At 43.3% G+C, this 27194-nt stretch overlaps 1 protein-coding gene across 14 annotated transcripts in view; it reads right to left on the reverse strand.

The window, feature by feature from the left end:
• The window catches only part of rg (rugose), a 414681-nt gene that overhangs the window by 13852 nt on the left and 373635 nt on the right, over positions 1 to 27194 (reverse strand). For 8 of the 14 annotated variants that reach the window (XM_065220386.1, XM_065220381.1, XM_065220380.1 and 5 more), the window contains 6 exons: positions 7721 to 7960; positions 4706 to 7442; positions 4296 to 4639; positions 4136 to 4232; positions 3878 to 4074; positions 3654 to 3805 (listed from right to left, as the gene is read on the reverse strand). In XM_065220386.1, coding sequence (XP_065076458.1) covers positions 3654 to 3805; positions 3878 to 4074; positions 4136 to 4232; positions 4296 to 4639; positions 4706 to 7442; positions 7721 to 7960 — 3767 coding nt within the window. The remainder of the gene's footprint in view (positions 1 to 3653; positions 3806 to 3877; positions 4075 to 4135; positions 4233 to 4295; positions 4640 to 4705; positions 7443 to 7720; positions 7961 to 27194) is intronic. The other 6 variants (XM_065220388.1, XM_065220385.1, XM_065220384.1 and 3 more) reach the window with 1 other exon arrangement.

Below are 27194 nucleotides of genomic sequence, written 5' to 3' on the forward strand. Positions count from 1 at the left end.
TGCAAGAATTGGATCTCCTCCTCCATAGCGCGCTTCCACAAATCTCGCTCCGGGCACTTCATCGCCTCTTCGAACGAACGGGCTCGCAGTACTCCTGGACAGTCAAGAATCTCTGTGGCGCGACTTCTATGTTCGCGCGGCTGGATCGGCGAACGTTTGTGGCAGTGCCAAACTCCTCCTGTCCCTCGGTAGCCTGTGGTACTGCGACACCTGTACAGATTGTGTCGTCCCGATCATCTTCGGCGTTGGATGTGGCAGTTTCAAAACCGTTGAAGTCGCTGGATTCACCGTCGTCTTGATCATCATCGACCTCGGAGTCCGTTGCTACGGGAGCATCATCATCGTCTTCCTCAGGTGCTGTAAAAGCGGGACCATCATCGGCTTTGCCACGAATCGTCGGAGAAATTTCAGTAAAAGGATATGGAACGATACTTCCCTGCGAAGGTTCGGTTTCCCGAACCTCCCGATGTGTCAGACAGCGACAATCTCTACTCGTGATCATCTTGTGCGTCTCGGGGTCGATGAAACGGTAGGCCTTATGGTGCAGCGAGTAGCCCACAAACAGCATCTTCTTGGATTTCGCCTCCAACTTCGAACGCTTCTCGGATGGAATCCACACGTAAGCCTATGAACCGAAAATATTTAGGTGGCTTAGATCAGGCTTCTCTCCAGTCCAGAGCTCGTACGGTGTCTGCGATAAGGACTTGGTTGGCAAACGATTTTGAAGGTATGTGGCCGTACGGCAACTGCGCGTCCAGAATCATGCAGCGGGCCATCTCCACCAAAGAACGATTCTTACGCTCCGAGACCCCGTTCTGCTGCAAGGTGTACGCTGTGGTAAACTGCTGGCTTATACCTTCTTGGCGGCAGAAACGGTCGAGGGCTTCATTCTGGTACTCACCACCATTGTCTGACCGAATCACTTTGGGCGGATCAAGTAACTTCCAACTTCTGTTTCAGAAAATATACTACGGTGTAGCGAGAGTGGTCATCAATCATCGCTAGGAAGTAACGACAACCGCCTGGTGTCGGCGTCCGCATCGGTCCACACACGTCCGTATGGATAATGTCCAGTGGCTGCTTCGACTTCTTCTTGGACTTCTTTGGAAATGGTAGACGGGCCAGTTTCCCTTCCAGGCAACACTCGCAAGTAACGTAACACCTGCAATCTTCGATGTGGATTCCCGATGCTAGTCCTTTCGTCTAAAAATCACGAATCGCATCTGGCTCACGATGTCCAAGGATACGATGCCAAGTGTGCAAACAGTCTGGATTGTGGGTGGACTCACTCACCTGCAGCGCAGCATGCTCAGTCCGCAGTTTGTACAGTCCCCCTTATGTGGTTGTGCCTGCAATCACCTTGTCGTCCTTAAGGATACGGTACCCATCCGCGTCGAACACGAACTTGGCTCCCTTGGCTGCAATTTTTCTTCACCGATATGAGGTTGGTCTCGAACTGCGGGACGTACATTACATCCGAGAGGAGAACAGTACTGCGTTCACCCTCTGGAGACACCCAGATCATCCTGCACGAACCAACTCCTTCCGTGGTTATCTTCTTGCCATCGACCAGAAAGACTCCCTGCTTCACGCTTTTATCCAGCTCGGTGAAACTGTCCGCATCGACGCACATGTGGGACGTCGCGCCAGAGTCGATGTTCCACGCATCACGTCCACTCGCCTTATGCAACGCCAAGAATCTAAAATCCTGCGACGCATTGTTCTTGGAGTCTTGTCGCTGCGATTTTCCATCAGAGCCCTGCACTGCTTCTGTTTGTGACCCGGTTTCTTGTAGTAGTTACAAACCAGCGTCTTCTTCTTCGCAGCTTGGACTTGATCAGCTCGAGACTCAAGTCGTCGTCGGACCTAGTCTCCAACACCGTCGTGAGTGTGTTGAAGGATTCGGGTAAGCTTCGTAGCACCATTGCCACCTGCAAATTACGGTCCAATGCCTGGTCCGCCAACGACAGTCGCTCGAAGAGGTCTACCATCTCGCACACGTGCTGTCCGATTTCCTCGCCATCAGCATACCGCATGTCGCATAGTTGTTTCTGCAATGACACTTTGGAAGTTAGCGTCGCCTTCTCGTAGTGGTCCCGGAAAGTCTCCCAGGTTTGATTCGCCGTTTTTGACTTCTTGATAAGATGCGATTGACTGTCTTCCAGAAGTAGCCCAATCGAGGAATGCGCTTTGATGTCCCACGCTTCGATCTCCGCTGCAGTAGCGCCCGTTCGACCTTGATCTTCCAGGTTCCGTAATTCATTCTATTAAGCTTGGGAATGCCGAACGGGTCCATCGAATATTGAAAAATTTCTTCTGCTTGTTGATCGGTCGCGATGGTTGCTAGCTGGGCCCATAACCTATTTATTTCGACATTTCGCAGATAATAACACTTGGGTCGGTTGCTGTCACGCTGCTATATTTGTTAACCCGCTGCGTTATAGTGGAGGTTGCTAAAATAGCTTTAGCAACGCATTGTTGCGGGTGCTCTTAGGAAGGTCTGTCTGCAGAAGCTTGAGATGGAAGTTATCTGGATGGTGGATAGTGGATGATGGACCGACGTGTTGAAGATCCTTTGATTGGACTCTACTGCTGGCTTGGACAGCAAAAATCGCTTCGCCAAACAGTGAAGTTGACGTGCTCCATCGACTGCTCTTCGTCTCCCCATGTCACCCTGAATCGTTTTCTATGTTTAACGCCATTCAGCCATTTTTTTTGACGTAGGACTACGTCTGTGATTTCTATATGGGGGTACACTTTGTAAAAACCGAAAATGGATCATGTAACAAAATTATGAAAGATTTTGAACGTTAATAATTCAGCTGCCTCTGGACCAATTTCAACAATTTTAACACCAATCGATCAGAAATATTCCTACGACTAATTCTCTTATTTAAGACTTTATCATTTTCCAAAATGTCACTATTGAAAATTGCACGAATGTGCAACTGTTGCTATGATAATTAAAATTATCACCGATTGCCTGCGAAAAGCGATTTCCCTAACAAAGATTTCAAAGTTGAATTCCATCCGGTCTCACCATACGGTCTGTATTCAACCACCGCGTGGTGAGTGGTAGTGTTCTCCAGTACACAACGAAAGGCTCCCCGCAAGAAGCGTGCTATCAAGGCTGCCCACAACCGCTGATCTAATTCAGTTCCAATCACCATGTGTGGTGTTTTCCGGTCGTCGGCATCAGCTGCAGCAGTGCTTTCGGCACGTGGCATTGACATTGTTCTCCAGTACACAACGGAAGGCTGCCTGTAAGTAGCGAGCTGCTGCCCACATGAGCATTCATAGAAGGAGGAAGAAGCCGCACCGCTATTGATCGGAATCAGTAGATCTTCGTGAGTCGCTGTGGGCCGTCTATGTCAAGCGTGTCATACAAAAGAGTATATGTAAACAGATAGTACCCCGTTCAAATTCCTATTCCTACACAAAACACAAGCTCCTGCTGCAGTTAACAAATAAGATTTATCATATAAGATCACGTAGTCCTACGTCACCATTGCGTACAACCCCATAGGGCTGTCCCTTGTAGTTTTTTCGTCAGGTAAAGCTTATGCGGAACGATCGTGGAAATAGGCAGGTCCGCGGTGAACAGAGTCTTAATTCACCAGCAGTTCTCAAGTCACAAAAGAATGTATACTTACTTCTGATCGTGGGTCAGCGCCAGCGATCGAATTCCACTGTTGCACGCTGGGAATGCATATAGCGGAGCCAGGTTGAACGTCCGCCAAACCTCCACGATTCCCTTGTTGCCGGCGGTCATCAGGTATTCCCCGTCCCGTGACAGCAGCATGCACTGCAACGAAATAGAATCATTCGCAAACTGCTCAACCCTGGAAGCACCAAAATCCCCCCCTCGGAAACTCACCTGAAGGTTATCGTTGTGGGACTCGTGTCTCAGCAGTTTACCGTTGATGGTGTATGCAGCCACGTTGCCCTCGTCGTAGTTCACCACGATGAAACCCTCCCGCGAGAGGGTGATGTTCTCCGGTGAAATGAAATCCGTTGGCGCTTCCAGCGAGCGAAGCAGGTCTCCGAATGTGGTATGCACCAACACCGGTCCGTCTGGAAGCGATCAATTTTCGAATGATTTACTCTACCTACCAAGCAATGCTAGGAAACTTACTTATCGATCCGGAAACGACCAAACCGAGTTCAGCGCTGATCACAACCGATGTCACCGACGTTTCGTGTCCGGTCAAAGTTGCCCGAGGGGTCGGAATCTGAGGAAACGGAATCAAACTTACTTCATGGAAGCCCAGTGCTGGAAGACTCCGACAACTTACCTCCCCTTCTCCGACGATGCTCTGCGTTCGGGCATTCCAGTGCCACAGGAGAATCGTACAATCGGCCGATCCGGACGCAATGTAGCAATCGGAGGTAATGTTACACTCCGACCGGGACAGGCAAGTCACCACGTCAAAGTGCCCGAAGATAATCTGCACGATTTTGGCCGTCTCGGTCGAAAATACCCGGAAACTGTTGTCCCAAAATCCGCACGCAATTAGGAATCGACTGTCGACGGTGGTGACATAGCAGTTGGATTTGATGCGCAGCTTCTGACTGAAGTTATCGCCCAGATGGCGACGGTTCTGCTGTTGACTGTTGCTGTTGTGGCCGTTGATTTGTGCTGCGGGTGGGAAAAAAAATGAATCGTTAGTAAGCGGATCTTACAGGGTGGGGGAGTGGTTCTTACAGAGCAGAGGATCCATCGTGAGCGGCAGATTGGCGTTCACATTCTGCGACGACTCGGCGTAGCTCGGGCTCTGGATGCTGGCGGTGTACTGGCAGTTCCAACGGTTGACCGCGAATTGATGGCCAGCCGTGACGGTCACAACCGAAGGCAGTGGCAGCTGAGGGTACGTGTTGGCCGATATGTGGATGATCGGCGAGTTCAGGTGGAACTTGAGCGACATGCACACATCGTCCGGCATGGTGTTGAACATCATCGGCGACAGGTGCATGGCCGAACTCCGCGGCGGGTGGGGTTCCATCAGCAACAGACTAGGTGTTTGACCGAAGTTCCTAATCTGATTCTCGATCGCTTCGCGTGTGACCGAATCCGTGATCGTGTCCAGGTCGACGCTACCCTCGTAGGTTAGGTAGTAGAATACGTTGGTGGCACGCATCGCTTCCGGTCCGCGTTGTTTGTAGCCGAAGATCAGATCGATCCACTGGTGTAATTGACAGGAAACGAACTCCGATTCCAGAGCCATCCGGTTAATGCGGACGAATTCTTCCGGAGTCTTTGCCCACGGAGGCAGCTCGATGTCACTGACGAGGGTGCCGTCTTCCCGCTGACCTAGGCGGTAGTCGGAGGAGTTGTAGAACATCTCCGGCAGGAAGTACCACTCCGGGATGAGTTCCTTGACGTCCGAGGTGTCCCGTTGGCAGTTCTTCCAGGACAGGGCGATCGAGGAGAACAGTCGATCGGGGTGATCGAATTTACCGCCCTGTAGCGCTAGGAACATTGTGGTGAAGGGTTCCATCCGAATCAGCCAATTCAGCACGAACGCCGACGTGGAATAGTGAGTACCGTAGTGGAACGGAGGAATGCCTGGGGTATCCCAGCTCTCGTATCGTTCTTCGAAGTACTCTCTTCGGGAAGGATTCAAAGCTCCGATCGGTTTCGACAGATCTCGGTAGTTGGATGGTTGGCTGAGATCCAGCTCCCGAGATTCGTAGTTGGTGAGGACCCATGGGAACACCGGGTACTGGTTCAGGTCGTTGTAGGTCCGACCGGCGATCGTGTTCAGGAACATCAAATACTCAAAGTTGGATATTTCACGGCGTTGCCACTTTTGCGTCATGTTGGAATTCCGCATCAGCTGCCGGGGGGACATCATCGAGGCTCGACGGGTCTGCGGAATGCCGTACTTGATTCCGACTCCAACGCGTGGCAAAGCCTTGATCACCTTCTTGACCGTATGCTGGTCGGGGAAGGCAAACAGGATCGACGTTCTGCTGGCAAGGAAAATCTCCAGCGCTACGTTTTGCAGCAGGTATCGACGGGAGAAGATCGCCCGGATCTCGGAGAAATACCACTTGCCGTGTAGATGATCACAGTATTTCAGGACCTCCTGATCAATGCCTTGGAACTCGGGGTTTTCCTCGTCCACTTCAAAGTACATTTCCGTCGAGGTAATTGACATCGTTCCGGGTGCTACCAGACCAGGGGCAATCAGCTTCGCCTTGGTGCTGATATTGACCGGACCGGTAAGGTCTAGGTCCAGCTCGCGATCTTCGATCAAGAGCTCCGAATCGTCCAGCAGGTCGGGTTGTTGCGACCGTGGCACCGCAATCTGCGAGTAGATTTCATCCCGGGTCGCTTCCCGAGTTTCTTCGTTTCCGCCGTTCTCCAGAGATGCCTTCAGCGTAGCCTGTGGATGAGTTGATCCTCGAGGATTCTGAACCATTCGTTTCCTTCGTCTGGCGTCATCTTCCCAGGCGTCCAGTTTCCAGAAGATCTGTTTCTGGTAGGCTCCACTGCTGTCGCCCCAGGCACCGTGCCGGTTGCCCATAATGTTCCTAACTTTTTCCAGCAGTCTGCTGGCGATCACGTTGTCCCGCCTTCGGGCAGCCGTGATCAGATGATCACACATTCGCTCTTCCTCGCGTCGTTCCAGCAGTGTTTGGGCGCACTGCGATTCAAAGTCCGCATGCTTCAGCACGTCATCGGCTCGCATTCGGTTCAGGATGAACTCCGCCTCGTTGGCAACTCGGACGATGTGGTCCTTCATCGCATGCGACAGCAGTCGGCCTTCGTTGATCAACTCGATGAATGCCAGTCCAGCGTGCTTCTGCAGACTGTTCTGCCATTCTTGCGAGCACAGCAACATGACCAGTTCGACAACCGAGTGGCTGTTCTTGAAGGTGGTTAGTCCCTTGCCTTCCATGAGCAGCTCCTGTCCGTGTGATCCGACCAGGGTCTTGGAGAGGAATGGTGCAAAGTCTACCATTATTTCACGCAGCAGTGGGCAAACCGGCCCCAGTGCGATCTCGAGCTTCTGGGTCAGGCTGGCTTCCCTCGAGGGGATCGCCATCGGGATCTGTCCCACGAAGGGCGCCTTGAGGTTCAGATCCTCCGGACGCCCACGTGCTGCCGCCACCGACGATTGGTAGTTATCCGGGACGCGAACCACCGAAATGTCGGATTCGAGTTTGTTGGAATGGTTACCGGACAGTTGCCCGCCGGCGTTGGTTTGACCGGAGATGTCGGACGTCACACCACGCATCAGCGACGACTTGCCGCCGGGTGGCACGATCGAGCTTTCCGTAGGGCCTTCGTCGTTCAGATTGACATCGGTCCAGCTTTCGTCGTTCGAGTTGGTCGGTTTGTTGTCGTCGGCCATGATCTCGCTGGAGGTTTCCACCTCCGGGGCGTCGTTCTCCGTAGAGTTGAGGTTCAGCGACGCGGCATCCGAATCGACGCTCTGGGGAGAGATAGTGGGTGTTAAGGGTGGGAAATGGTTAGTGGAGATTGAGAGAACGAGAGGCAGGATGTAACACGCAGGTGTCGTCAAATCGGTGATGGCAAATGGAGCGATGATCGAGGTGAACGTTGTTGTGATAACTGGTTTGTGTGTGTGTGTGTTCGGATGTTGGGGGAAGCTGTTTTAGAGACGAATACGGTAGGTAGGAACAAGCATTCTACGGCTACAAGCGAACGTGGATAAAACTCAATCAAAGCATACGTCAAACCGCGAGTTACCTTCGTCTGTTTCTGCTGCTGTAATGTGGACGGTGGTGGTTGTGGTTTCGCCGGCGAAAGAGGCTGATCTTGGAACGTACTTATGCTAGTGGTAGTAATTGTGGTAGTAGTTGCCGGATACCTTGTGTTAGTGGGAGTGTTGTTGCCGTTGTTGTTGTTGTTACCGTTATCGTTACTGTCAAAGCTCCTGGGTGAAGTTGGAGTACCATAAACCGATGATGCCCGGCGAGAGGTTGTGGCCTTGGTTTTGTTTTAAATAGTTGTGTGTATACAAACCCATGAGAGTTACGAGAAGTTGAAAGAAAATTAAAAATAATCATGCAGTTACAGATAGCGCGTAAAATAATACGGATGAGTAAATTTGAGAGATTGAAACAGTTAAAGAATTAGAATAAACAAATGCAAAATTTGCGGTTGGAATTGTGTTGTTTAACAAACTAGCGTTGATTGCTTCTCTTGTCTGTTGGAAATATGTTCTACGATGGAGTTAAAAATATCTGCTTTATACGTACAGCGGAGTAATATAAACGAACCTAGGCAAAACCGTTGATACAATCAAAAGTTAGGCGAGAATGCAGATTTGAGGATAAAATGGATGTGGGTTGAGGATGTGTCATTCCCCATGCGGTAATGGTAAATAAGCACTGATAGTGTCTTTTAAATTGTTGCCAATACAACAGGCAGCAGCAGCTGATTTTTCGGAGTGGATGACGCAGTCAGATAACCGATAGAGGCTATTGCCCGAGTGCTTTGTTCGTTACCTACAACTCGGTCGGTAGGTGAAGCAAATTAAATTTGATGATGCTTGGAATTGCGATCAAGAAAATTGTTCGGTTTGACTTCTAAAATGGAAGTGCGAGACCGTCCTTGCGTGAAATTTCCAATTTCGTCAAGACGCTTGATGTGAATGCTGCTGAGATGGAAGCAAACTACCGGATATCGGAGAAGAAAGCCCTCATCAAGTTGTGGTTACTGGAAGTGCATCGTTGGACAACAACGGCAAGAAGCTGGGGAAGAGGTTGAGTTAGTTGAAATGGACATGACATCCCCGGAGGCCGAGAAAAACAGCGGAAAGGAAGCAAGCTGTCCACAAACAGCAGCCGCTTGTTTTCAAGCATAATATTTAATCATATCTACAAATTCGGGATAGTGAGGAAAACCGAGAATGAGCGAATAAACGACGAAAAGAAGGCCAAGTGGTTGACGCTGTGGAAGCAAAAACAGGGTGTATACTTCCTGGTGAAACCTGGAAAACCGGAATCCTCAGGAAATTTAATTTTACCTGGAAAAAGCTGTAATTCCCGGGGAATTTAGTCGTTATCAAATTAAAAAAAAAAAAACGAAAAGTTTCAAGAACCTGGAACAAAGACACATGCTCATTACGTCGGACATTGAATATTTTCCTAGGTATTTTCCAAGATCGCAAATTTGAAAAACATCAAGATTAAGGACGTCTAGAGGCCGGATAGCAATGTTTGAAGCCATCCTGGAATCGAAAATGGCGGCTTCCGATTTATGAAAAACTGCCAAATATCAAACAATATGGGTATTTTCAGAACGGGAACGACGAGCTAAGGCCGGATATCGATGTTTCAAGCTATTATGAAATACAAGATGGCGACTTCCGGTTGTGAAAAATTATCAAATACCGAACAATATGGATATTTTAGGAACGGGAACGACGTGTATAGGTCGGAAATCAATGTTTGACGCCATTTTGGAATCCAAACAACACGTTTTTTTAAATCCAAGAGACTACTTCTGGTTTGTGAAAAACTGTCAAAAACCCAACAATATGGGTATTTTCGGAACGAGGACGATGAGTAGAGGCCGGCAATCGATGTTTGATGCCATTCTCAAATCCAAGGTGGCGACTTCCGGTTTGTTAAAAACTGCCAAATACACTACGATATGGGTATTTTCAGAACGGGAACGACGAGCTAAGGCCGGAAATTTGTTAATCCAAGATGGTGACTTCCAGTTGTGAAAAACTGTAAAATATTCAACAATATGGGTGGTTTAGGAACATGGACGATATGTAGGAAGTCGCACTCTATAACATTACCCTGAATGCCACTTCCACGAATATATTGTGATTGCATATTTTGTTCACGGTGCCAAGAATTTCAGACAGCAGCGAGCACTCCAAAGAACATTAAGAGAGTTTCTTGGAAGTTCTTGGAACTTCTGGAATGTTTTCAGAATATCTAGAAAATTCTTGAAATATCTTGGAAGTTACGAGAACTCCCCAGAAATCCCTAGGAGTTCTCAGAAATTCACAGAACTCCTCAGGAATTCCGAGATCTTTCCTGAAATTCTGAGAATTTCACAGAAGTTCAGATTCCGAGAACTTTTGAGAAGATCCGAACATACGTTGTGCCCGTTGACCTCGAATACAGCGTATATTTCGTCCAATTTAACATAGCATTTCAAATGCGATAATTGACAAGTTCATGTCTCGGATAGAACATATATTCGTCATGAGTCTGGTACATTTTTACTGAAATTTATATTTTTATTTTGTGTTTAAATCTTCCCAAAAGATCCGAGAAGTTTCGAGAAATTCCGCTCTATTTCTCCAGAAATTTCAAGAATTTCACCGAAAATTTCACAAAAAATTCCGATACATTCCGAGAACTTTCCAGATATTCGAAGAACTTACCAGAAATGTCTAAATCTATCAAGAGTTTTCGGAATTCTCCAAACTTGAGACATAATCCAGGGATTTCTGGGAAGTTCTAGGATCTTCTAGGAAGTTTTTTGGAATTTAAGAAAGGTCACGGAAAGTCTGGGAAAACCTTCTAACTTCTGTTCTAGTTCTCACAATTGTGGGAACTTCTGGGAAGTAGTTACCGGGACTTCTGGTAAGTTTTCTAATATTTATTCTGGGAAGAAAATGTGTAAAGTTCTCGGAATATTTGAGATGTTCCCGGGATTTCTTAGTTTCCACCCAGAAGGTTCCCGAAACTTTTGGCAAGTTCTCGCATCTTCTGAGAAGATTTCGAAAACTTCCCATCAGTTCCGAGAGCTTTCCAGAATTTACCGAAAGCTTGCCAGAAATTCCGAGAACCAGTAAGAAGATTTGCGAATTTCCCAGAAGATCCGAGAACTTACTAGAAATGTTGAGGGATTTCCAAAAATTCCGAGAACTGCTAAGAATTTCCGACCGATTCTTACAAGCTGCGTGCACTCCAAAGAACATCCGAGACCTTCCCACAATTTTTGTGAGCTTTCTAGAAGTTCCTTCTAAGAACTGTTAAGAAGATTCTTGAATTTCTCAGAAATTCCGAGAACTTCCCAAAAATTCCGAGAACTTCCCAGAAGATCGGTAAATTTCACAGAATTTCGAAGAACCGCATGTACAATTTTTCTAGAAATCCTCGCAGAAGTTCAAAGATCTTTACAATACTTTTGAAGTGCCAAAAGATCGGCAAATCCCAAGAACCTTGCGGAAGTTCAAAGAACTTTACAATAGTTCAAATTTGAACTATTGTAAAGTTATTTGAACTTCTGCGAGGTTCTTGGGATTTCTAGAAAAATTGCACATGCAGTTCTTGGAATTTCTGTGAAATTCGCCGATCTTCTGGGAAGTTCTCGGGATTTTTGGGAAGTTCTCGGAATTTCTGGCAAATTCAAGAATCTTCTGAACAGTTCTTACGAGGAATTTCTAGAAAGCTCACAGAAATTGCGGGAAGGTCTCGGATGTTCTTCGAAGTGCACGCATCTTGTAAGAATCGGTCGGAAATTCTTTGGAAGTGGTCGGAAATTCTTCGGAAGCAATTCTCGGAATTTTTGGAAATCTCTCAACATTTCTAGTAAGTTCTCGGATCTTCTGGGAAATTCGCAAATCTTCTTAAAGGTTCTCGGAATTTCTGGCAAGCTTTCGGTAAATTCTGGAAAGCTCTCGGAACTGATGGGAAGTGCTCGGAATTTTTGGGAAGTTCTCGGAATTTCTGGCAAATTCAAGAATCTTCTGAACAGTTCTTAGGAGGAACTTCTAAAAAGCTCACAGAAATTGTGGGAAGATCTCGGATGTTCTTCGGAGTGCACGCGTCTTGTCGGAAATTCTGGAAAGTGGTTGGAAATTCTTAGCAGTTTTCGGAATTTTTAAGAATTCCTCAACATTTCTAGTAAGTTCTTGGATCTTCTGGGAAATTCGCAAATCTTCTTATAGATTCTGGGAATTTCTGGCAAGCTTTCGGTAAATTCTGGAAAGCTCTCGGAACTGATGGGAAGTTTTCGAAATTTTTGGGAAGTTCTCTCATCTTTTGGAGAAGTTATCGGAAACTCTGGGAAGTTATTGGAAACTCTGAAAAGTTCTTGAATCTTCTGGAAAGTTTATGGAACTTCTTTTTTTCCTTGGTTTGTTTTCCGTGGATCTTGTTTTCCGTGCTGAGCACCAATGCTACCGACGTCAGGGAGGCTGCTCCCACACCTGTACCCTACCTATCGACCCATCAACTCATGAACCGGGGACCAACGGCTTTACTTCCCTTTCGAAGGAAGGAGTGATCAGAGATGTTATGCCTCTGAACACCCCAGCGGCGCCGACTGGGATTGAACCCAGGCCTGCTGGGGTGAGAGGTTATGGAACTTCAGGAAAGCTCTCGGAATTTTTGGGAAGTTTTCGGAATTTGTTGTTAATGCACGGATTTCTATGGGAAGTTCCCATATCTTCTAGGAAGTTTTTAGAATTTCTGAAAAGTTCTTCTGGGAAATTGTCGGATTTTTTTCGAAAGTTCCACGAATTTCTGGCAAGGTCTCGGATCTGTTAGGAAGTTCGATCGTCTTCTGGGAAATTCTAAGACTTTCTGGGACGTTCCAAGATCTGAAAGATCTAGATCTAGGAGTATTAGGAACTTGTGAGAAGTACACAGAACTTCTGGGGAGTTGTTGGTTCTTCTGTGAAGTTCTCGAAATTTATGGAAAGTTCTCGGAAGCTCTGTGCAGTTCCCAGAACGACTGAGTAGTTACCGAAACTTCTGGAAAGTTCTCTAATATTTATTTTTTATGACTTTCTCAGTCTAGAGTAATCCAAACGGTCAACGCATAACTGACCGTTTGGATTACCCTAGACTGAGAAAGCCATAAAAAAGAAATCTCCCTACATACCAGCCAAACAACCTATTACGTTTCCTAATATTTTTGAAATTTTTAGAAGTTCTTGGATTTTCTGGGAAGTTTTAGGATTTTTAGAAAAGTTATCGGAAATTGTGGGAGCTCTCGGTAATTATGGGAAGCTTTCGTAAATTCCGGGAATTTCTTGGAATTTTTGGACAATTTCCGGAATTTCTTTGAAGTTTGTGGAATTTGTGGGAAGCTCTGAAATTTCTAGAATGCTTTGCGAAGTCCGAGTTCTTCTGGGATGGTCCGAACTTTAGGGAAGTGTCAAAAAAATTAGAAAAAATTCCGTGAGCTTCAGGGAAGTTACGTATATTTGAAGAATATTATGGAAACTTGAAGTAAGTTATGGAGACTTCAAATTTCTGAGAACTTCAGGGACGTGCAAGGAACTCTTAAAGTGTGCAAATACGACCAAGATTTTCAAAGAACTTAAAATGAGTTTTCTAGAGAGCTTCGAATAATTCTGCAAAATTATGGGAACTGATGGAAGTTCCGGGAACTTTAAGTCAATTCTTAGAAGCAGTGATGGATCGCTCTTTTGGGGCTTATCATTACTTTTTAATGTACCGTGGAATCCCGCTAATCTGACCCTTCATAATCTGAATAACAGTTAAAACCCCGTTTATTTGCACACCGTGACGACTAAAAATTGCTCAAACGTCGTTTAGCACATGGAATAGAGTAAAGTGAAATGGAACGATGCGAAACGGGAAGTAGAATCAAAGCAAAACAAAAAATATGGCTACCAGAAACTCGCTTTTCTGATGGTCATAGAGTTACTAAAAGTTCAAATTAGAAATGAACTCCGTTAATATGGACGAAGTTTAGTTCAGATTAACGGGGGTCCACGGTTGAATGCTAACGTAAGATCCAGTTGAATTATCAGTTAACCCATTGTAAAAAAGATAGGTTACTATTAATCTCCCTATCAAAATGTAAAATTTCCGCACCGTTGAGCCACACCCTGTGTTTTCACTTAAGGTGCACTCGAGAGCGCTCTCAAGTGCACCTTTAGTGAAAACACAGAGTGTGGCTCAATGGTGCGGAGATTTTACATTTTGATAGGAAGATAATTTAAGATGGGTTAACTGAAAATTCAATTGGATTTAACGTAAGCATAAAAAGTAATGGAAAAGTCCCAAAAGAGCGATCCCTCCATGCTTAGAAAGAAATTGTATCTGATTAAATGCTACCTTGCAGTTTCGAAATTTTACTTATGTTCTCGAAACTCCCCTAAAGCCTCACCTTAAGTTCCCTGAAATTCTTAGACCATGCAATATTCTAAACATCAATGAAGTTTTCAGCATTCCTTTGAAGTTCCCAGCAGATCTTGGGACATCTTTGAAGTTTTCGCTTTCCTGAAGTTCGCGGAGCTGCCTTGCATTTTCGTCAAATTTTCCGGACATTTCGTATTTGAAAGTTTTGCTAGCACCAGAAGTGTCCACAATATTCAAAATGGAGTCACACAACGACCTCTACATGTCACCCAGTTCAAAAAATTCCCAGTTTTTTTTTTAGAGCCGGAAGTTGTCATTTTGGATTCCAAAATGGAGTCAAACATCAATATCTGGGTTCTACACGTCGCCCCCATTCCAAAAATATCCGTTCCATGGTTCAAAAAAAATATTGTCAGTTTGAAAAAAATTTAAGTCGCCATATTGGATAAAAAAAATGTATCTTACAAAGATTATCGGCCTCTGCGCGTCGTCCCTGTTTAAAAAATACCCATATTGATGGATATTTTACAGTGTTTTTATGATTAGAAGTTACCATCTTGGTAAAGCTTTTTGTTAAGTCGGTCGCAGCTTGTAGTAATGTGAGGGACATAGTGGCTATAGAGTAATCGTTCTTGCTTATTGAGCAGAAGATCATGGGTTAGATCCCAAACCTCGTTTCATTACTGACTTGATCTATCCCAGGCCTCTATTTTAGAAAATCGTGAATAATAGAACTCGGTGGAACGATTCGGAAATGTAATACATATGTTTAGACAAATGTGACGTACATTTGATCCGATTCAGAAGACATTGTTAACTACTTTCGGGGATGTCATTTCATGTTAATCACTTCTTGTAACCGATAATGAATAATCGTCGGTTGTAGCTTGTTGGTATGTAAAGGGCACGATGGCCTTAGAGTGACCGTTTTTGCTTACTGGACGGAAGATCGTGGGTTAGAACCCAAGCCTCTTTACATTACTGAGTTGATAGTGTCGCGTCATTTGTTTTCCAGGCTTTTAAAAATCGTAACACTGTGAATCAAGATCTAATTCACTCTTCCCACTAACAAAATAGTCCTTCCCGTGACAACCGTGGAGATGCAAAGGTATACTCGGTCTCTAGTAACAACGAGTGTCGAAATAACAATCCTTTCCTTTCCCGATGACCGTAAGAACGTGGCCGGCACCGTAATTGACCTAAAAAATAATAATAAGGATTCACCGGATTTTACACACTGTGAATGGATTGCACCAGAAGTTGCCATCTTGGAATCCAGAATGGTGTCAAACATCGATTTCTGGCCTCTATACGTCGTCCTCGTTCCAAAAATACCCATATTGTAGGATATTTTACAGTTTTCTACAAAACGGAAATATCCATTATGGATTGCAGCATGGCGTTAAACACCAGACTCTACACGTCGTCCTCGATTTGAAAATACCCATATTGTTGGATATTTCTAGATAGAGCTGGAATTAGGGCCTAACAGCTTTTGTAAACAATGACTTCTATCGATGATTTCTAGAAATTCAAGGCTCGCCCATGCAAACAAACAACCTCATCGGATAGGGAAAGACTTCCACTATCCGATGGTTATGTTGGTCTGCGTGGGCGTGCCTTGAGTTCGAAGAAATCATCGATAGAAGTCATTGTTTACAAAAGCTGTTACGCCCTTATTCCAGCTCTATCTAGATTTGATAGTTTTTGACAATCCGGCAGTCGTCATCTTGAATTCCGAAATGGCGTCTATTTCCGGCCCCTAAAAACCGTCTCCGTTCCGAAAAAATAAATATTGTTCGGTATTTGACAGTTTTTCACAAACCGCAAGTCACCATTTTAGATTCCAGAATGACATCAAACATCGATTTCCGGCCTCTACTCGACCGCCGTTCCGGAAATAACGATATTTTTGTATATCTGACAGATTTCCACAAACCTGAAGTCGATATCTTGGATTTTAGATAACCGGAAGCGGAAGATAATTGATAATCTGACAACTTTGTAAAACATTTCAAAGCTCTATCTTTCGATCGTCAAAAGTTATAAATAATTTTTAAGTTGCGTCTTTCACTTATCGACGCGTCGAAGTTACATGATTGCAGCCCTGCTTTCAATGTAGTTCAGAGCAACTTTAGATGCTATGTGAAACCTGAGGTAGTTCTGAGTAACATTCCAAGAAAACCCCTTAATAGGATTCGAATTAAATCATAATGAATATTCATATGAATTTTTGAAGTAAATTCTTAAGCAATTCTAAGGACTACAAGGCAATTCAAAGAAGAATTAAAAAAAAATCTGAAGATAATCTCAACACGTTTCTGTTAGAAAAATAATCCATATCTTAATTCCATCGTAATTTTCGGAGAACGATTCGGAAGTATGCTAAAAAAGGATTGCAATTAAAACTGAGAATAATTCCAGGAGATCTTCAAAGGAATTCGGAAAAGAATTCCAGGAGAGGTTTGACTAGAATGTCGAATAATTTATGATGGGAAATCTATGGAATTTGTGGATTCACGGCAAGTGAATTCTTAGGACACTTTCAGTAGAATTCCAAGGGCATTATGCAATGAATCAATTAAAACTCTGAGAATAATTCCAATCTTCAGCTAATTCCGAGTAAAATTCCAAGGGAATTGAATTCTGATGATAGTTCCAGCGAAAGATCAAGGGAATTCAAAGGTTGTTGCGGTGATAATTTTATAAAAAAAAATTAAGAGAGAGCTCCAAGGGAATTCTGAGGAGCATTTCAAAGAATTTATGGAAGCAGAACTAGGAAGGAATTCCTATTTATGCTTCCATGAATTCTTTAAAATGCTCCTCACAAATCCTTTGGACCTTTCATTTCCTTGAACTTTCGTTGACTCTATCCTCGGAACGTTGACTCTACCACTATGAAATTGGTATTATTCTCTGAATTTTCATTGAATTCATTTCAGAGTACCCTTTTAATGTTACTCCTTCCCTTGGAATTTTACTCACTTTCATGAACTCAACAACTCAGCTGAACTTTGAATACTGAAGAAATCCTGTTAAAGGTTCCAAGGGTATCAGAATGATTTCAACATAATATTTGTACCTTCTCCGATTTGCGTGAAACTTTGCATAATTGTTTGTTATGGTCAATAATTCAAATTTGAGCTAAAATTTGGCCATTTTGAATATCGCAAAAAAAAATCCAAATGACATATTCGATATTTTTCAACAAATCTTAATTCGAAAACGTCACTTCCAATCGGCGCCTGAGACACAGTCGTGGGAAAAAATTCTTTTTCAGGAAAAACAAAAGTGGTACAACATTTCTAGTAATGTTGGGTAAAACATCTCATCAACATTTTTTGAATATTTTTAATTAAAAAACTTATGAAAAATTAAATCTTTTGTAAAAGTTTTATGTTGGGTACTTCAACATATACAAAAATCACAGAACAATACATTTTAGAAAAAATTTGAACATTTTGTTTTGTGTAATTTTTTAATAGAAAACGATTTTGCAAATTAATGGTGGTGATAAACTATAAGCAGAAACATGTAGGACATGAGGAACGGATGGGAAAAGGAAGGCTTTTGATATCTGGGATAGTCAACCATTGCTCAGAAGTAATCCACCGTTCGTGCCTACAAGACGTGAGAGGATATTAAGTCTAAAGTACTAAAGTGAACCAAACAAAGTGCCTCAAAGTGCAGTGAATAACCTTAGGTTGGTGGTGACCAAATTAGTTTTTGACTTGGTTTTAAACAACCATTTGTCCTTCAGGACCTTTTTTGTTCCACGTACAGATGCTCACGATCGAAACGTTTCGACTAGGTCAGTCTCGACTGTCTTGGTCTAAAAGTCAAGGACCGTCCACTCTCCGGTTTGATAATCACCAGAAAGGAGAGCATCCTCGGACTCGGAAGTCTTAATCGATAAGGAGGAAGACCCTGGGTGGCTGATATTAGCCAACGAAGGGAGACGCCGTTGACCCAGGAAAGGCTTCTTCGGTAGCTGCACAAGAATCGCTACATTCCCTGGTTGCGAACCATCATTGCAACGTTCAAACCCAAGCCTCCAATCCACCATTGTCGTGACCACAGCTCCAGTCAATAGGAGCCATCGTCCAGACTAGTCGAAGCCACCGATCCGCCATTGTCGACGAATTTATCAAGCCACGGACCGCCATCGCGGTCAAACAACATCGGCCTCAACAAAAGCACCAACCGCGAGCGCTCGCCATCGTCCAGCAAACACCACCGGTACGTACCAAAGCAGCAGAAACCCATCCGTTTGAATATATTTTAACTTTTTCCACCCACACTTCAGCTTCAATTCATTTCATCATCGCTATTGAAATCCCACAATTACTGCACACTTTACTGCACGTACTGAGTCAGAGCTAGTTACCAGAGAGTCTTGGTTGAGCCACTAGGGTTAGTCTCATCTAGTTTCAAAGTCCTACCGAAGTTCAGGGATGAAGTTCAGGGACGTCCTGCTGAAGTTCAGGGAACGTCTGCCGAAGTTCAGGAAAGTTCTGCCAAAGTTCAGGGAAGTTCTGTCGAAGGTCAGGCCTGTCGAACTTTGGGAAAGTCCTGCCGAAGTTCATGGAACTATTTCCGAAGTTTAGGGATGTCCTGCTGAAGTTCAGGGAAGTTCTGCCGAAATTCAGAGAAGTTCTGCCGAAGTTCAGGGAAGTTCTGTCGAAGTTCAGGGAAGTCCTGCCATTTCAAATCTTGGAAATCATGGAAGTCCTGCTGAAGTTCAGGGAAGTCCTGCCAAAGTTCACAGAAGTTCTTCCGAAGTTCAGGGAAGTTCTGCCGAAGTTCAGGGAAGTTCTTCCGAAGTTCAGGGAAGTTCTGCCGAAGTTCAGGGAAGTCCTGCCGAAGTACTTGTGAAACAGCGTGTGAAAATTGAGGAACATTTTAATGAAATAAATATTTCATTTAGCAATAGCAAAAGTGGGTGATTTCTAATATAGTTCAATTTATCTGATTATCTTTAAAAATAACCAGATATATCAGAATACCTCCATCAAATAGACTGAAACTTTCACAGAATATCCTCAAATAGTTGTGAAACCACTTGTGAAAATTGAGGATCAATCTGGTTTAAAAAATATTTTATTTAGCAATGGCAAAGGTGGGCGATTTCTAATTTTTTTTAGCAGTTTACTTACGTATACACACACTTGAATAGTTTTTATTATTTCACAAATGCACGCGTTTCCAACATGGTTTAGGAATAGAGCAATTCCCTACGAATTCGCAAATCGGTTTATTTTCCTATTTTTTGAGTTGGTTGAAAATTTGCAGAAACGTTCCTTATGACCGACTATGCCATTTTGCATCTTCATATCGCCAATTTGAATCCAGCCTTATTTTTGAAAAGGGCCTACATAAAATATCAAGCTTATCTTCAGAAAATTTTTATTCGAAAAAACTGTTTGCCCGATCGGTTTGGTGTCTTCGGCAATATTGCAGATCATGGATGAGACTATTTGAAAAAAAATATGCTTTCTAAAAAAAATACACGTTTTACACCACTACATAGGCACCGCTATGAACACATACTATTCATTTGACACATACATTTCATTTGTACTTCTGAGAGGATTCTGTTTATGTTTGGTCACACGAAAATCTTGTGGAATTTCACATGAAAATTCGTCAGTAAAAATGTGTTGAATTTTTTGAGTGTAGAGACTGCTTAAGCACAGATACAGCCAAAACCAGTTGATTGCGTAGGAAAACGAAATCTAATGCAAAAAATGGTTTGTATTGACATAATGCATTCCTTCAGGTATATTGTCTTCGGAGGAAATGTTCCTAACAATATTTTGAAACGATCTACGGAGGTCAAATCAAAAAAGGCATACAAGGTTTTTGGTAAACAAACCTTCTTATGCCCTTTACTCGCCACCCATATGCCACCAACGCAAAGCATCAACATCACCAGGTAGGCGAAAATTTGCCTGGGGGCCTTCGATTGGCGAGAAAAGTTTTTACAAAGGTTTGTTTACAAGAAGCTTGTATGCCCTTGTCATATGTTGTTCTTGATTTGACTTCCGTAGATCGTTTCAATAAATCAATCTTGTAAAAATTGCTAGAGATAGCAATTTTACTTCTTTAATTTTGCACAGAAGAGTTTTATCGATTGATCGTTGCGTTATCCACTTTTTTTCGATCCACTTTTACCTTAAGAAGAAATTTACCGCTCCGAAACAAATAATTACGTTTTGATTTTTCTAGAACTATTTGAAAATTTTGTTTCTTTCCAATTTTCTAAAGAAAATTCACGTGCAAAATTGTTTTTCGTAATTCATCGTGACATAAAATTGGTCTTAAAAATAAGAGAGCCAATTAGCCAAATTGCTGAGAGTCCATTTTTTTCATGATGAGATAGAAAAAATATTTTTACATGTTTTCTCAAGAATCTAATGAATTTCTTGGATTTTTGGTAAATTTTCTAAATATTTTTTAGAAAAATAAAAACGAATATGAATATGTTTTTTTTTATATTATGCAATGCTTCACTGTTTCTCGGCTCCGTAGAGTCCTTTTAGACATTTGGAAAAAATAATCATTGACAAATTAGTGTACACAAAGCACAGTAACAATAACAACCAACCAAAATACGTAAAGTTGGCCGTTTCAAGAACCCCTTGCTCCCCCCGGTGAAGATACTGGGTGTCCAAAAACTGGGCTCAGTATCTGTCAGCGAGGGTAAAAAGAATTTTACCTCCACAGACTCGTTTCGCGTGACCTTTTCTGGTTCAGCCCTTCCTCAGTACATCGAGTTGGGAAAACTTCGGCTACCTGTGCGCTAGTTTGTTCCTCGGGTCATGATCTGCCAAAACTGCAAACAGTTGGGACATACGGCCTCTCACTGTGGCAGCAAGGCACGCTGTTCCAAATGCGGGGAGAAGCACGAGGATGGCGCCTGCACAGTCACGGCACCAAAATGCGTGTACTGCAAAGGATCTCCTCCTCATGGTCTCTCGTCGTGTCCGGTGTACAAACAACGCGGGGAAAAACTAGAGCGCTCTCTTGAAGAACGTTCCAGGCGGTATTTTGCAGAAATGCTTAAGACAGCTAAGCCATCAACCAACGAAACAAATCCCTTCGCTCTTTTGTCAGATGACGAGTCTGGCTCTGACTTGGCTGAGGAGGGAGTTTCTTTCAGTTTTCCGGAAGGTTCTGCCCGGAAACGAAAACGCATCCGTTCGCGGAAAGTTGCAGATCAAGAACCCCAAATCAGCTTGCCCAAATCAAGGAGTGGTGGAAAAAAAGGAGACTTCTACTCCTCCTGGATTCCGCAGAACTGATTATACCCAGGATTTTCCACCTCTCCCGGGGACATCCAAAACCCCCGATGCCCCAATTTTCAGAACACAAGCCCCTTCTTCATCTGGGTTGTTCTCATTTGATAACATTGTGGACAGTATCCTCAATTACCTCGATATTTCTGATCCTCTGAAAAGCAGTGTTCTGGCAATGCTTCCTACTGTGAAAACCCTCTTGAAGCAGTTGACATTGAAGTGGCCTCTCCTTGCAGCAATCATCTCCTTCGATGGATAATTTTCCAAACGAGGTCGGGGATTTGATCACTGTTCTACAGTGGAATTGTCGAAGTCTTATTCCTAAGATAGAATCGTTTAAGTTTTTGGTTCACAATAATGATTGTGATGCATTTGCTCTGTGTGAAACTTGGCTCTCTTCAGATATAGATCTTCCTTTTCATGATTTTAACATTATTCGACTGGATCGTGAGGATTCGCGTGGAGGAGGAGTACTTTTGGGGATCAAAAAGTGCCATTCCTTCTATAGAGTGAATCTTCCACAATTTCCAGGTATTGAAGTTGTCGCATGTCAGGTTTTTGTTAAAGGCAAGAGCCTTTGTATTGCTTCTGTGTATATTCCTCCCCGAGTTTCGATTAGTCAAAAACAACTTTCAGATATCTGTTCAGTTCTTCCTACTCCACGGTTGATTATGGGAGATTTTAATTCCCACGGTACAGGCTGGGGGGAACTGTATGATGACAACCGTTCTACTTTGATATATGACCTCTGTGATAACTTCAATATGACAATTCTTAACAATGGAGAAGTAACACATCTGGCTGGTCCATCCTCAAATGGAAGTAGATTAGACCTCACACTTTGCTCTAATTCATTATCGTTGGATTGCACGTGGAATGTGATCCAGGATCCCCACGGTAGTGATCACTTGCCGATCAAAATTTCGATTGCCAGTGGGTTCAATTCGTCGGAATCCGTTAACGTCGCGTACGACCTCACCCGTAATATCGATTGGACAACGTTCAAGACCGCGATAGATGAAGCCGTGTCGTCGGTAGAAGAGCTTCCACTGTTGGAGGAATATAACTTCCTCTCCAATCTGATCTTGGACAGCGCGCTTCGAGCTCAAACTCGGCCGGTTCCAGGAACGTCTTTTCGTAGGAAACCTCCTACCCCTTGGTGGGACCAGCAATGCACTGAGGTTTATCGTAAAAAGTCCGACGCGTTTAAGCTTTTCCGGAAACGCGGAACACCCGAGTATTTCGAAGCGTACTCGACTCTTGAACACGAACTCAAGAGCCTCATCAAAGCCAAGAAACGCGGATACTGGCGGCAATTCGTGGACGATTTATCGCGCGAAACGTCGATGAATACGCTTTGGACCACGGCGCAAAGGATGCGTAACCGGTCTTCAAACAACGAGAGCGAGGAGTACTCGGATCGGTGGATTCTCAAGTTCGCGCGAAAAGTATGTCCTGATTCCGTGCCGGCACAGATGATTCCTAAGAGATGAACTAGCCTCAGGCTAAAAATCTCTAAAATAAAGATTAAAAAAAAAAAAAAAAAAAAAAACAGATGATTCCTCGCAAAACGACGAATTCGGTAGACGAGATCAGCCAGCCTTTTTCAATGCTGGAGCTCTCACTCGCGCTCCTTTCGTGTGGCAATTCGGCTCCGGGGGCTGATAGAATCAAGTTCAACTTGTTGAAGAACCTCCCAGACGTCGCTAAGAGGCGCATGTTGAACTTGTTTTGTCAGTTCCTGGAGCTCAATATTGTTCCGGATGATTGGAGGCAAGTGAGAGTTATAGCCATTAAAAAGCCTGGAAAACCCGCGTCAGGTCAGATTATAACTCGTATCGTCCCATCGCGATGTTATCGTGCATTCGAAAATTGTTGGAGAAAATGATCCTTTGTCGCCTCGACAAATGGGTTGAGACGAACCACCTACTCTCAGATACTCAATTTGGTTTCCGTAGGGGAAGGAAACGAACGACTGTCTCGCGTTGCTTTCCACAGAAATCCAGTTGGCTTTTGCTAAAAAAGAGCAAATGGCTTCTGTGTTCTTGGATATTAAGGGGGCTTTTGATTCAGTATCGGTTGAAGTCCTTTCAGACAAACTCCACGCTTGTGGCCTTTCCCCATTAATTAATAACTTTTTGTACAATTTGCTGTCAGAGAAACATATGAGCTTTTCTCATGGAAACTCTACAGCTTCTCGACTTAGTTACATGGGTCTCCCCCAGGGCTCATGTTTAAGCCCCCTTTTGTATAATTTCTACGTCAGAGAAATTGACAATTGTCTAAGTGACAACTGCACGTTGAGACAACTTGCAGATGATGGCGTAGTGTCTATGACAGGGCCCAAAGGGGTCAACCTGCAAGGACCCTTACAGGATACCTTAGACAATTCGTCTACTTGGGCTATCCAGCTAGGTATCGAATTCTCCACGGAGAAAACTGAGTTGGTCGTTTTTTCTAGGAAGCATAGCCCAGCACAACCGAAGCTTCAACTTTTGGGTAAGCCGATCACTCATTCCATGTCTTTCAAATATCTTGGGGTCTGGTTCGATTCCAAATGCACCTGGAGATCCCACATTGAGTATCTGAGACGAAAATGCCAACAAAGGATCAATTTTCTTCGAACAATTACCGGAACGTGGTGGGGAGCTCATCCGCAAGATCTTCTAACGTTGTACCGGACAACGATTTTATCGGTTTTAGAGTACGGTAGTTTTTGCTTCCAGTCGGCGGCTAAAACTCACATCATCAAACTGGAACGTATCCAGTATCGTTGTCTTCGTATCGCGTTAGGATGCATGCACTTGACTCATACGATGAGTCTCGAAGTGTTGGCGGGCATGTTGCCACTATCGGATCGGTTTTCGGAATTGTCCCACAGGCTCCTCACCCGTTGTGAAGTTATGAACCCACTGGTAATCGAAAACTTTGAGAAGCTTCTTGAGCTAAACCCTCAAACTCGTTTTATGTCATTGTACTACGTGTACATAACTCAGGATGTCAGCCCTTCACAGCATAATCCCCATCGTGTATGCTTCTCCGACTTCGGCAATTCAGTTAGTTTTGGTTTATCTATGACGCGGGAGATTCGTGGAATCCCAGAACATCATCGTTCCATGATTGTTCCGTCAATTTACGCTGCAAAGTTTGGCCAAGTTGATTCCGCAAGATCGTTCTTCACAGATGGATCACTAATAGAGTCGTCCGCTGGTTTTGGTATTTTTAACGAATTTCATAGCGCCTCTCGAATGCTTCAAGCTCCTTGTTCCGTATATGTTGCTGAACTGGCGGCAATACACTATACGCTAGAAACGATCGCCTCACTTGCACCAGATCACTATTTTATTTTTACGGATAGTCTCAGTTCTGTCGAGGCTATTCGCTCCATGAGGCCAGTAAAGCACTCCTCGTATTTTCTCATGAAAATACGAGAGTTTCTGAGTGCTTTATCTTTAAGATCTTTTGTCATCACCTTTGCATGGGTCCCATCTCATTGCTCGATTCCGGGCAATGAGAAGGCGGACTCACTTGCTAAGGTGGGCACTATGCAAGGCGATATTTACGATCGACAAATCGCCTACAATGAATTTTTCTTCATTTATCGTCAACAGTCGCTCGCCAGCTGGCAAAATAAATGGAGTGAAGGGAGTTTGGGACGATGGCTATTCTCGATCATCCCTAAGGTGTCGAAGAGTCCTTGGTTCAAGGGGTTGGATGTGGGTCGAGACTTCATTCGTCTGATGTCTCGCCTCATGTCCAATCACTATTCGCTAAACGCTCACTTGTTTCGTGTTGGGCTGGGAGACAGCAATCTCTGTGAATGTGGACAAGGTTACCAAGACGCCGATCACATCCTTTGGTCTTGTGCTGAGCATCGTGGAGTCAGATCACATTTTTATGATTCCCTTCGGGCTCGAGGTAGACAACCTAATGTTCCAGTTCGGGATATTTTGGCTAGACGTGATCTGGAGTTTATGAAACTCATATATGTTTACTTTAAGAATACTAACCTTAGATTGTAAGTTTGATTAACCTTGTGTTTAGTTTGTGTATTGTGCGTGTAGTTTTTTTTTAAATGTTTGTTTTCAAGATGAATAGAAATAAGTTCATGTTTTAGGATTAATTAAATATTTGTATAATAAATCATATTTCAAACCTCCTTCTCCCTTTCCCCATCCAAAAAATTGTAAATCTCCACTAACCTCGAGACGACCGCGAGTAATCGGTTCAATTCCTTTAACTCTAGATTTAAGACATTAATCATGTATAATGCAAATGATAACTCGGCTCTGTAAAGTTTATTCGATTGAGCCTGTACAAATAAATTAATATATATAAAAAAAATACGTAAATATGATTAACATTAGAAGAATTCTGCTAATTTTTGTGATGTTGCAATGTACGGCAAACATTTAAAGACATTCACATTACGTTTTAGTACTGTGAACGCATGAATTGTATTTAGGATGAATGTTTTGTAATACTGTAGAATGTCCATGTAAAAATACATTGAAACTACATTATGATGCATTGCAACCGGTTTTCGCTTGTTAAACAACTCAATTGCTTCGTAGATTTTTATGAATTATATAACCTATTATACTTAAACTCCAACGAGCAGTTCCACGCCAAATTGCAAAATAACAGCTTGACTCGACCATCTCCGATTTGCACGAAACTTTGCATAATTGTTTGCTTGAGCTAAAATTCGGCCATTTTGGATCTGGCAATTTTTTTTAATGGCGTATTTGACATTTTTCAATGAATTCCGTTATAATTGCTTATCTTTTGACAGATACGCGTATTTCGTCTACTATTTGCAGACTTCATCAGTGCCAAGTACTCAACACCACTGAAGAATCCAGCTTTTATCTACGAGTTAAATACTAATCAATATGTACTACCTGCTAATTTTTAGTACTCGTGGATATAAGCTGGATTCTTCAGTGGTGTTGAGTACTTGGCACTGATGAAGTCTGCAAATAGTAGACGAAATACGCGTATCTGTCAAAAGATAAGCAATTATAACGGAATTTAAAGATAATAAACCAACACACTCAAAGCTCTTCATTATGAAATATTTAAATTTTAGAAATATTGAAAACCTTTCACACTAGGATCTTCCAAAATAGCCAAATTTTAGCAAAAATTTGAATGATTTCCCATATCAAACAACTATGCAAAGTTTCATACACTGAGGCAAATAGACTTAAGAATTTCATATGGCTCTACTTATGAACAACACGTATGAATTTCATAGGTGTAACTTATGAATGATTTTCGGGTAACATGAGGTAGTTCTTACATGCCTTTAACCATTATAATTTCCCAAGCGTTGAAAGACGAGTAGTCAACACACGGGTCCCGTAATTTCAACGTCCATGGTTCGGTTCCTGTCTGCTCCGATTTACAATTTTTTTGTCAACATTATTTTTCATAAGGCAAATCAATGAAATTCATATCGATATATTGTGGCCAAAATTCATAAGTGTTTGTTATGGAATTCATACGTTCATTTGCTTCAGTGTACAAATCGAAGAAGGTCGTCGAGTCTGATCGACATCGTCATTTGGCGTGGAACTGCGCCATATAAAGAGCAACACATTTTTCAAATGCCAACATAGAGAGTAATATCAAAACAAAATTGTACATGCATTTACAATTTTTCTTAACCTTAAATCTACCAAATTCGAACATCGATTAAACAACCGTATCCTTAAACAAATTTATCAAAATATTAAAATAGAAAATCTAAAATTGAACACCGCGCTAGGCTGTTGGACAATGCTGCTTGCGGTTCTACTATGACATATAATTTGCTGAATTTTCCGACTC

The sequence above is a fragment of the Ochlerotatus camptorhynchus genome, unplaced genomic scaffold, assembly GCF_037179485.1.
Source record: "Ochlerotatus camptorhynchus isolate MF236.1 unplaced genomic scaffold, CSIRO-AGI_Acam_v1.1 ptg000125l, whole genome shotgun sequence".
Classification (NCBI taxonomy): domain Eukaryota; kingdom Metazoa; phylum Arthropoda; class Insecta; order Diptera; family Culicidae; genus Ochlerotatus; species Ochlerotatus camptorhynchus.